General features: G+C 39.8%; 1 protein-coding gene across 2 annotated transcripts in view; it reads left to right on the forward strand.

The window, feature by feature from the left end:
- The window catches only part of oca2 (oculocutaneous albinism II), a 58,477-nt gene that overhangs the window by 23,653 nt on the left and 22,354 nt on the right, over positions 1-12,470 (forward strand). For both annotated transcript variants that reach the window (XM_008407632.3, XM_008407633.3), the window contains 9 exons: positions 2,607-2,678; positions 2,930-2,995; positions 3,308-3,364; positions 4,067-4,191; positions 4,805-4,943; positions 8,289-8,421; positions 11,128-11,275; positions 11,546-11,603; positions 11,806-11,914. In XM_008407632.3, the coding sequence (XP_008405854.1) occupies positions 2,607-2,678; positions 2,930-2,995; positions 3,308-3,364; positions 4,067-4,191; positions 4,805-4,943; positions 8,289-8,421; positions 11,128-11,275; positions 11,546-11,603; positions 11,806-11,914 (907 nt within the window). The remainder of the gene's footprint in view (positions 1-2,606; positions 2,679-2,929; positions 2,996-3,307; positions 3,365-4,066; positions 4,192-4,804; positions 4,944-8,288; positions 8,422-11,127; positions 11,276-11,545; positions 11,604-11,805; positions 11,915-12,470) is intronic.

A 12,470-nucleotide genomic window follows, 5' to 3' on the forward strand; every position in this document is an offset into this window, starting at 1 on the left:
ATGAACAGTTTCTCTGTAGCACTAAGTGGTTTCTTCACCATTAGCACGCTGAGAAGCGAGTACACGTGATTGATTGACAGCGCTAAGACCAGCCTCCTGGCTCTGATTAGTTGTTTTTGGTTGGGAGTGGTGCGTTTCTTCAGACCCAGCATTAGGTCAGGAAGGAGGCGGAGGAGGTCGATTTTTTCACAGATTATCTGTCTCATGACAAACTGTTACGACATGGTGACAGTTTTAACTAATATGTAAAAAAAACACAAAAAAAAACGTTATAGTAAAAGTTGCATACTGGAGCTTTGAATGGGTCAAAACTCAACTCAATTATGTTGCATTAAACAGATCATTTAAGCAAAAAAATTCAGATCTTTGAAATCTTTTATTGGTAAAAACAAAAACATTTTCAATACTTTCCTGGCAAGTATTGAAAATGCCCTGCTATGCTTAGTCAAGCATGTCCTGACTAAGCATGGCAGGACATGCTTAGTCAGGGGGGGGAGCAGGGATGCCTGTTTGTGTGTTGGGAAACAGACGATAACCTCTGGGCACCGTTCACTTGTTTCGTCCCTGCGACAGACACTTTAACTTTCCCACATGTGCATCAGTCATTTTTTCTTTCCCCCTCCCCAGTGTCAGTCCGCTTTTGGATTTAATTAAAACGAGGCCGTCTCCCTGATCCTGGCAGGGCGTGAACTCACACAGCTGTTCCAGGGAGAACAGGAAGAGGGAAGGAGAGGGAGATGACAGCACAGTTATGATCCGCACAGACGCCGTCGGTGTTAATGACGCGTCCACCGTCGTTGAAAGTCTCTGCCTTTGCGCCGTGCAGATGGCTGTGCGTTTTCGCCGAGCCGCTGCTTTATTATCCCCATTAGGTCTCAGGTTTTGTCTCGGCCTGACACGACCGTCTTAATGAGAGAGCCCGCGCTGCTTGGTCATTCGGGACATCACAAAGGAATCCACTGGTGTTGGTAATTGGACACTAACTGGGTTCTCTATTGAAACATTCATGGAAGACCGACGTAAAGAGCCACATTTCCATTTTATCTGCCGTGACAAGAGAAAGAGTAGCTTTTGTTCTTCTTCTCCTCATTCATTATTTCAACAGATCTGTCCAGACAGACAGTTTTCAGACTGTCTGTAGATTTTTATCATTAATAAAGCCTAATAAGGTTCAGTTTAATTTGGAGTATTCAGGAGGATTCGGATTAAAGACTGTGAATATTACAGTAAAGATATTTAAAATTTTTATAGTGGCAGTAATATCAATGTTAAAACGTGTGTGCTATATTTAAATTTAAATTAAAGCTATTTTTTTATGACATGTATGATAACAGGACACATTTTTGCTGTATTCACATTGCGTTTATTTTGTGTCTTGAGGTATTGTCTCAGGTAAACACAACAATCTAAAACAATCTGTTAGAAACCAGACATGGGGAACATTTTTCACTGTTGACAAGTAAAAAAAATAAACCAGGAAGTAAAAGTGGCAGATCTTTGTTTTTGAAAACACGACGTTAAATAAAGAGGTGGTTTAGTTTACTGCTTTCCAGCCGTTCCTCACAAGCTGTCTGCTTGGCTGTCATGATGGATGCTGTTAAAGGAAGACGACTTTGAGAAGTGATCTTCTGCTGCTGTTTGTCCTTGAGAGCCACAAAATGACTGACTGACTTTGATTAGATCCTGGTACTGAACAGGATTTCCTCGGTGTGAGCTTCCTAAATGATCCTGAAGTAAATCAGCTCCTCTACTGAGGATGTCTAAAACACCGACGTTAAATATGCATGCAGTTTAATCAAAACAGATACAGCAAGGACAACAGTAACTTTGGGAACCAAACACCCAACTGGTATCCAGCACAAAACAAATTATAAGAGACTGCAAAAGAAAAAAAACAACAACATTAAATATACCATCAGTTCTTAACCAAAATAGTTCCTCTTACAGAAATCTATTCTGGAAAAGAAGACACTAATTGGCACGAATGTTTTTAAGATAAGAAATCGCGTTTTCATGAAAAAATTAAGCTCAGCCCTGATTCATTAGTCAATTATTATTTTCATAAATTCAATAAAGGCTCCATAAATCTCAAATAATGTTTAAAAGATGTTGGTCAAGTGCAGTGGACCACCATGTAACCTAACCCTTACTTACCCTAACTTACATGGTTTCTTACCCTTACCTCCTAACCCTATCAATAATCGGTTTAGGTTTAATCAGTTGTTCTAGATTTTGATCAAGTAAGGTCCAAAAAAACTTAAATAACTCTTTAATTAACCCTTAAATATGAAACTATGACACATCCATTAAGATGCCAACTTCAGCATAATTCACCAGACATGGTTTAAGACTTTAGTTCCTGAAACTGATTAGGCTGTTGAGATTATAAAGGAGGAGCCCATCACCCCACTGCCTGTGAAATATTTCTGCAAACACGCAATGCAAAACTTTAGACGGTTTATTTTTTAGCAATAAACTTTTATTAGCAACTGCTCACTAAACCAAGCAACATTCTTGGGTAAGAAAGGTCAATTACCTCTGTTTGGAATGTTGCTAAACCGTTAACGCTGTGCATGTCTTAAGGTGCGCATCTTTTCCATTTTCAGATTGTGCATCGCACTCTGGCTGCCATGTTGGGATCGTTAGCAGCTTTAGCCGCCCTGGCCATCATTGGTGATGTAAGTCTCTTAAAAGCCTTCAGATCAGCCACCTTGTTGAGGTAAAACTCAGTGAAACCTAAAACCTGCTTGTTGAGATCTACAACTGCTGGTCATTGAATGGCTGTAAAGTAAAATGCTTTCCACTTTGTCATCGGTAATACAAATACCGAAGACCTCCAGCTTTTTATCGACATATTCTCATACTGGTTGGTGAAAGCCAGTCAAACACCAGATCAGACTGAATGATCTTTAGTGTGTTTTATTCACAGAGGCCCAGCCTGGTCACTGTGGTGGAGTGGATCGACTACGAGACGCTGGCTCTGCTGTTTGGCATGGTGAGATTCACAAAATACATCAAGACGTCTTTTATGGAGAATTTAAAGGCTGTCACAGCTCAGATCAGATGGAAACTGGTATTAAAAATAAATAAATAAATAAAAATGCTCTTTTTAGACAAATTGGGATTTTTATTTAAATTGGAATCCATTGTAGCTGCCACGCAGTTAACCTTTTCCTGATTACATATATTTTCGTCTTTCAGCACTTATTAAGCTCGCATCAATTTATCATCCATGGTGACTGCATTAAAAAAATGAAGGTGACGTTGTTGTTGTTGTTTTTAAGCGGTGTGACCTTTTTCCTCACAGATGGTGCTGGTGGCCATTTTTTCAGAGACAGGCTTCTTTGATTATTGTGCGGTGAAGGTGAGTTCATGGAATAATGAGGACGATTAGAAATGGTTATTGTGTTAATGAAGATAACCAACACAATCAATCAATATGATGTCCATTCAGAGTTGCTGACATTTAAGTGCATCAGTGTTTTTGCATTTAAAAAAAATTTTTTTACCTTTTACCATGTGGTGTCTTTGAAAATAGCTGCAAAATAAAAAGCTGCTGTTAAAAAGTTTCTTCTGCTTTTTCTTTTTAAACTTACAACCCAGCAATTAGGGTTCGGGTTTTAGTCGGGGTTTGGTTTGGGTAATTGTTCCCTTTTTAGAAATGAAATCGTGTTTTGGAAACTGCCTTTTGCATTTGCTCAGGTTATCTGTGTTGAATGTTTATTTCACAATATATAAAATTAACTATTTAATGATATATTTATTTCCTTAACTGTGTCGCTTTTAACCCTCCACAAAGGTGCAGATGAAGACATTCTTATTCAATACATTTCATTAAAAGCTTGTTAATATTATCTTTGGCATATTTTAATTTACTGTCTGATTTGTGTTTTTTTTTTAAATTTAATCATATTTTATGGTTCAAACTTTGTTTTTGTGAAGCTTTTTGTGATTCTCATGTGTGAAATGTGATAATTTAACATAACTGGGCCACTAGTCATAGCAGAATAATCCATTATTAGTTAACCTATTGCATTAACCTTGTCTCATTGTGATATTTCTTCAGGCCTACCAGTTGTCCAGAGGGAGGGTGTGGCCTATGATCATCATCCTGTGCCTGATTGCTGCCATCCTGTCTGCCTTCCTGGATAATGTGACGACCATGATGCTTTTCACTCCTGTCACCATCAGGTAGAGCATAGAAACAAGTAAAAAAAAAAGAGAAGCTTTTCCTTCATGCATGAAGTTTTAAATTGTCTCTTAAAATGAAAACATGTCCTGCAACAACAAATAAGTTTTAACTACCCACGGGTGAAACAATTAATTGGATTAATTGCGATAAATTGCGATAAATCACGATAAATCGATTATTGAAATAATTGTCGACTAATTTAGTAATCGATTAACCGTAAACTGAAAAATACTGACTCAAAAAAAAGGGTAATGAAAAAAAAAAGGCTTGAGTGTTTAAATGAACGGTTTTCAGAATGCACCAGTTTTTTAAAATTTTTTATCCGATTAATTGTCAGAACACTGGATAGAGCAATCGATTACTAAAATAATCGTTAGTTGCACCTTCCGCCCCAGCAGGGAGATTTTCAGAATGAGCTGGTCGTAGAGGGTCACAACATAAACAACGCTCAAATATCCGTGTCCTGGTTCCTCAGCTTTGAAACAGTGCCAACATGAAGGACGTAACACCTTCATCTTTACATTTCCGTTTTTTGTTTTTTTTTAAACTCCTGGGCTGCCGTCCGCTGCTCCACGCAATCTAATCAAGCGCCGTTCTGTGGTGATTTTGCAGGTTGTGTGAGGTGCTTAATCTAGACCCCAGACATGTCCTGATTGCAGAAGTAATCTTCACCAACATCGGAGGGGCCGCCACAGCTGTCGGAGATCCACCCAACGTGATTATCGTGTCCAACCAGGGCCTGCGCAGAGAAGTAGGCACTTTCACAGCTCTGTGAGCTTAAACATGAAACACTGAAACAACCCAGCAGCTCGGCTCAGCGTAATCTGACACATAAACCAAACACTCTCTGAGAACTGCTTTAAGTCTTGTGTGTGTGTATGTGTGTGTGTGTGCGCGTGTGTGTGTGTGTGTGGGTGTGTGTGCGTGTGTGTGACATGGTGAAAGGGAAATTGCTGATTTATCCGTGCAGATGGTTCAGGGTTGAAGAATGACGAACCCGTTCGGAGTAAATGTAACACTTTCGTGTCACATTTTCAATCAACTTTCAGTTTCTGTTTACTCTGCTGAGTTAAGTGAACTGGTCCCCGTCGTTTCGGAGGCCAGTTCAAACACCGACACGGGTGACATTAGAGGAAAGTACAATGGGGTTGAGTCGAACCAAAGCATGGCTGAAAATGAGCAGACAGTCAGAGACCGGGTGTGATCAAGAGGCAGAAAGCTGAATAAACCAGGCAGGAATGGTAAACTAAGACTGTTTTCACACCTGATAGCAATCTACCTGTGATAGACTGCACATCTGCAGTCGGCACATCTGTCAGATTACGTAATCTGACAGATGTGCTGTGTCAGCGTAATCTGTCAGATTACGCTGACACAGCGTAATCTGACACAGGTAGATTGCAGGTGTTTTCTTTAGCCAGGGACAAGAAGCTGGTCAGAGCTGACAGGAAAAGGGGTGAAGCTAAATGCAGGACAGTGTTGGAAGAAAACCTGCACTAGACTTTAGACTGGGCGAGAATGGCATAGTCTAAGTTCAGATCCAAATCAAACCGAGAATGTGTGGCGAGACTCGAATTGATGTTTGGAGACGCCGTCCATGCAGTCCGACTGAATTGGAACCATTTTGCAAAGAAGAACGGGCAAAAGTTAAAAGTTAAAAGTTCAATCTTTAGGCTGGTTTACAGAGCAGAACGGTTCCAACTGCTTCTTCAAAAGCACTGAAACCGAGAGGGGAAATACAAAATGGATGCAACGCTTTTTTTCTTTCTGCTCCATACAATCAAATTCAAATAAGACACACTCGAACAGATCAAGGTTGACAATCTCCTGCTGACGGTTTCCATTCCTTTACATGGCGACGCCTTTAAGCAAATCGCTTTCCCCTGATGGACTTGTGTGTGCTGACGTTCAGCGAGGCTTGGAGTGGCCTGCGAGTGGCACATCCTCAGGACCCGTCTCTGATTACCGGAGATGCTGTCACTTCTGGTGCTAAGCGTAAATCAGAGTGTAATCTGCTTATTTGTTACATTGATTGAGTGCAGAGTGCTCGTAGTGACTCTGAGATCCGCAGAGGAAAAGTTGTTTTTCAAACCGCATCAGAAAGTCCCACTGAGTCTATCAGCAGTTTGTCACTGTTGGAAAATGCCACGGACCTGTTGCCTCTTTGTAAACCACACCGCTCTGCTTTTTATACTCAGAGGTCCGCAGTGCCGCAGCCCTGGAAGACGTGACATTTTGCCAGCTGCTTGGTTTGGCGTCAGTGCAGAGCGTGTGACATTTTGACCCTTTGCGTGTGTGGCGGTGTGAGGTTGGTTGCAGTGCGCCGCGGCGTTCGTGGTCCACTGTGGGACTTGTTCTTTCCCAGGTGTAACGCGGCAGGAAAGGAGCAGCGGCATGCTCGTTCCGTCATGTCTGGCTCAGCATCCAGTGGTTACACTGCTGCACATGGGACAGGGCCGGTCCCAGACTTTTTGGGGCCCTAAACTGCTTTTTTTTAAGGGGGTTGGGAGGACCTACCAATGTGTCTATGTGTGTGACACATCTACCATTGTTAGTATCATTTGTAATTAGCATGCGTTATACCAGTGCCATTTTGACTGTTGATTTTAACCTTGAAGGAGTAACAAAGTAAAAAAAAAAAAAAATCATTTAGATTTTGAAATGCAGAGTTGTATTTAAGTGTGCCATTTTATTTTAACTACTAACATCAGCTGATAAACCCTAAATTTAATATCTTATTTTTCCCCAACAGTGGCAGCAGCTGTCAACGGGAAGAAATGAATCCTTATTATTTATAAAATACTAAAATACTGTAATAAACAATATCTGTAACAGCATTTAGTTTGCAATATTCAATGTTATTTAAAATGTATGTATATTTATCTATCATGCTAGTTTGGTGCTCCTGGGGGCCCCCTGGTGGTGTGGGGGGTTCTAAGCAGCCGCTTAGCTAGCACTGCCTTGGGCCGGCCGTGCGTTGGGAGAAATGTAACTGCAGGATGCATGGGCTCGTTAGTGTTTTTTTTTACTTTCATATAAAAACAAAAAAATTCCCACACTGCAAAAACATTAAATCTTACAGATAAGATCTAGTTTCTACTGCAAATATCTTAGCACACTTGAAATAAGACAAAACTAACTCACAACAATGGTAACTCTTCAACAAGAAATGGGTGCTTTTTAAGCCACCAATTTTTTAATATTGGTGAAAAAGCTACTGGTAATAAGTGAAGTTCACTGCCAGTGGAACAAGACATTGTTTCCATATTATAAGCTAAAATGTCTCTGGCAGATTCCTTCACTCTGAACTGGTTCTTTTTCATCAGTACTAAAATGGTAAACGAACTGAACTTATAGCGCTTTTGCAATCATCTTGACCACTCAAAGCGCTTTACATCCATCCATTCGCACACAGTTACACACTGATATGCAGATCAGTAGACGGGTTGGGGTTAAGTGCTTTGCACAGAGGCACATCAACATGTGGCTGGAATCGAACCTTCTGACAATACTCATCCCACAGAGCCACAGCTCCTAAGTTGTGCTGAAAAGGTATTTGCACTACAAACTAAACCAGAAAGACTATTTAGTTTTTTGCACTCTCGGATCTCAGCAGACAGAGAGCAGCTTTTGTTACAGGAGTGAAGCAGTAAGGTGACACAGTGAGAGGCTGTGTGACACATCGTCATGAGCGTCATGTGAGAGGGCCGGCAGATCCTCCAATACGTCGCATTTGATTTTTGCCTGATGGTCTCATTTTCCGCTTGGATCCTGCAGGTGTCACTATTAACCAGTTTTAAATATTTCGGATTGTAAGTATTCAGAGTAGACCAACTAAAAACAGCAGGTTTCTTGTTTTGCTTTTGTGCTACGAGGATGAACTTGACCTGACATGGACGTATTTGAAAAGTCACTCAGACGGATAAAATCTTCTCTGAGCTTTACTCTGGACTCTCTTTTTTTTTTCCCCGCTCATCTCGCACATCATCAGTATTTTTTTATGTGCTACAATTGATTGCAGGACTCAGTTCGTTTCACCAGGAGAGATCTGTGAAATCCTAACCATTTTTTCCCCCCCTTCCTTGTCGTGTTGCAGGGAATAGACTTTGCCGGCTTCACAGGCTACATGTTTCTTGGAATATGCCTCGTCCTCCTCACCTCCTTCCCTTTCCTCAGGATGCTCTACTGGAACAAAAAACTTTACAACAAAGAGTCCATTGAAATAGTTGGTGAGTCACTCATTTGGACCACAGAAAGAGTTTGATGGGCTCTGAGTTGAGGGCAATAACCTCAAAGGAACGTTGCTGCTTCTGTGTTTCTGCAGTAGTTTGAACTATTAAAAAAACAGATATATTCAGCTTTTAGTCTGGTTTAGTTTTTTTTTCAGTATTTGTGACAAACTAATAGATGTTATTGTGACAGGTTTGCGCAAGAGAAAGTATTTTTTTTATGCTACATGCAGCAGATATTTATTTATTTATTTATTTTTTTAAGTTTGCAGCGACAGCATCACATAAACACATAAACACAGTCCTTAAACTTTTTGACTCTTAGGTTCAATGTGTCTTACTGGCTTTTCAGGTAACAGACCAACACAAATAAGTTAAATGGTGAAGTGGAATTAATTACACAGGATTAATTAAACTAATTGAAAATATGCTATAATTTGTGATTGCAGTGCAACGAACTTTGAAAAACGTTCTAGAAGTAATTTAAAAACCATTTTCAAACACTGCTGTTGTAGCCTCATGAAAAAGAAGCTGACCGTAGCATCAGTAGCTGGTGTCCAACATCGTTTGCGTGTTTTGCCTCGGCTCACCGCCCTCAGTGGAGTCTGGTGACCTCACGGCCCTGTCCAGGGCGCCGCCAGGCCGGAGTCAGAAGAGCCTTTTCACTCTGACGCTCAGCTGTTCATCATTCCCACTAGCTGGCGGTAACAAACGATTCGCTCGCCCAACGTGCAGCCTGAGATCAGCACGTAACTCTCCTCTCTTATTGTCCTGCTGTCTGAACAACAACTCTTCTAATGCGCTGCACCGCACTTGTTTTTATGTATCCTTTTAATTATCCGGCAGCGGATGCGTTCGTCCGTCCCTGAAGACCTGCCGTCCGGAGTCAGAAGAGGCTCATTTAAAAGGAATTAGGAGCACAGAGTATATTTGCTTTGCAGAATGACTTTGTCTTCCATCCAGGAATCTATATTTTCTTGTGCCGTAATCCTCTCCATTCAAGGCCCTGTGGACTTACATAATGGGGACACTAATAAAACAGACATTTGTGGGAGATTCTTTTTTCTTTTTTTTTTTAACAATTCTTCCCTGCTTTGAGAGAATCCCACCAGGGGATCATTAAAGTGGAGACCACCAGGCTTTCCTGTGGTGACCTCAGCTCTCTCATTAAAGGAGAGGCAGGCCGACTGTTTGCTGCCACACTGAGCTAAAAGAAGCCGTTCCCACTCATGAGGGGCCCGTCCCATTTGGACCCGATAACCTATCTGTAAATCCCAACCCCGTGGACTCTCCCGCTTCTCCGACAGCTTGACGTTCAGCATGTGGGTAAATCGGCTCCGGCACCCCTGCCACTGCTGGTAATTGTGTGGATTTGCTTACAAGAAGTGTTTTTTTTTTTTGTTTTTTTTTTACTCCTCCACTTAGATCCTGTTCAGGTCACCTAGCAACCTTCTAAAAAAAGACAGCTCCCACTGATGTTCGCATGAGAGTCCAGCACCCTCAGGCTGTATCTCTGTTTCAGCGTTGGCTGTCCCCAGGCTGGTCAATATGCTGCATTAGTCCCTCTATGGGGGACAGTGTAGCATATTGACCACCAGTGTCTTCTCATTCGGTCTCAGCTGTCAGCCGTTTTGCCCTGTGAATGTACCGAACTTTATGGCTGTGTTGCTGTGAAGAGCAAAACCGTGAAAAATTCAGCTCAGTTCAAGCTCTGTTGAAGACAGAATCCTGGTCCTAAAAGATGAATCATTACATATTTAACGCGCTATTTAATCGTGGTTCAAGCTGAATAAAGTTTTAAACAAGTACAGAACCTTCATGATGTGCTGCAGTAGGCGCCGTGAAACTAGCAATTGAATTGTATTTAGAATTTCAGTGACTGATTTAATTCCTCCACAGAAAGTGTTAGACACAAAGCACTTCACTTTTCATATGTTTTGTCTTTTAAGTTTAACTTACTAGTAAATAGGGGTATAAACATGCAGAAAATTATTTTTTACTAAAGTAAGCCACTTTGTGTCAAAAAAATTGCATATTTAATTTATTACAAAGCACATTAATAAACACACACGCACATACACACACGCATATAAATAGTTACTCCACTTATATGGAGTAAAAGGTAAACACATGGGATTTTTACCTTTTGTATATATATATATATATATATGTAATTTTTTGAGCATCATATATTATTATTTAAACAACTTTCTCTTAAGTCGTATGGTTACTTTCCATTTTCAAAGAAACACTGCATTAAAATCATAATAAACCAAAGAAACATCTAACAATTACAACAGATTGAGATTACATGTAGTGCAGAGTTCAGTGCCACTCCAGATCGTTAATATGACTTGCAGTCAGAAGAAACAAATTGGAAAAGCTAATTGTTATTTATTTACATTTTATACCTTCAAGACAGTTGGATATATTTAATCTAAAATTTTATGCATCTTTAATTTGTTGATTTTTGGTACTTTTGGTCCTCTATATATGATGTAAATAAATAAGAATACCCTTTTGCTATTCTTATTTATTTTCATTTAACAGTCAAGATAGTCGAATATATTTAATCTAACATTGAATGTATCTTTAATTTATTGACTTTTGGTGCTTTTGGTCCTCCGTACATCTCTGTAGGACTTGTGCATTGATGCCTTTGTGTTTTGCCTCCCCTAAATGTGTCTGTTTGTCCTCTAACTCCAGAACTGAAGCATGAGATCCTGGTCTGGAGGCAAACGGCTCAGCGCATTAACCCGGCCAGCCGGGAGGAGACAGCTGTGAAATGCCTCCTGATGCAAAAAGTGCTCAACCTGGAAAATCTGCTCCACAAGATGATGAAAACTTTCCAGAGGTTAAACGAAAAGCCCACACTGCTCTTCTGCGTCACTCTCAAAATTGCGTTTATCACATATAACAGAACTTGTTTGGGTTTTTTTGTTTTTTTTTTGTCTGTATTTTTTTGTCAGAAATCCAAACATACCTCATTTTAAAGTTTCACACATCCATAAAATAATCACAAAATTCAGTCAGTATAGTTGTTAGTATGGTCACATGCCATTCAATTATTTAAAATTTTCTCTCTAGATTAACACGTTATTTCTGTTATTTTTTTTTCAAACAGACAAATTTCTCAGGAGGATAAAAACTGGGAACAAAACATTCAGGAGCTGCAGAAGAAGGTGGCGTTTTGATTTTTCCCTTTTAGAAATATTTCTCTCTGTAGGAGTTGTGCATTGATGCTATCTGGGTAATGAAGTGGGCCAAGTCTTTGAAAGTTCACTTGAGACAAATACCACCAGATCCGTGATAAAAATCAGCTTTTCAAAAGCCAAGGAGAATATGCATTATATAAATATATCTTCTTTTTTTTTTACTCCACAGCACAGAATAACAGACACAGTTCTTTTGGTGAAGTGTGCCTCCGTCCTGTGTGTGGTGATCTTCATGTTCTTTCTCAACTCCTTTGTTCCCAGCATTCATCTAGAGCTGGGTAAGTGCTGCACTGTCTTCATTAGGCCTACTCTCGCCTTTACAGACAAATTCTACCAAAATGTGAACTTGGTTATGTTTTGTTTTCAAACCATAATCTTGACAAAAACCCTCTGCAGAGGGATGAGATGTTGCAAAAGGCTACTTTGAAATATCATTTCATGTTGAATCTTCTGTGTATTCAGTCTGAAACACTATCTACACACTTTCACATGCAATATGTGTGGTCAGCCAATCAAGCGACAGGAAAGCTCTCCGGCATCTGAATGTGGTGAAGATGACTTCCTGGAACTTGAACTGAGCATCGGTTTAAGATGCTCAGTTTAAGCATGAGCATAAACTGAGCATTATATTATATTTATAATATAAATCTCTATATTTATGTTATATTTATAAATCTCTATATTATTTAGAGAATGGTCTGATTTAAAGGGGTTATATATATATATATATATATATATATATATATATATATATATATATATATATATATATATATATATAGTAAGATCACTTCAGCTCATGCTATGTTTTGCAAATGCTCAGTTTGCACTGAC

This window comes from Poecilia reticulata, chromosome 4 (assembly GCF_904066995.2).
Source record: "Poecilia reticulata chromosome 4, P_reticulata-male-v2, whole genome shotgun sequence".
NCBI classification, from domain to species: domain Eukaryota; kingdom Metazoa; phylum Chordata; class Actinopteri; order Cyprinodontiformes; family Poeciliidae; genus Poecilia; species Poecilia reticulata.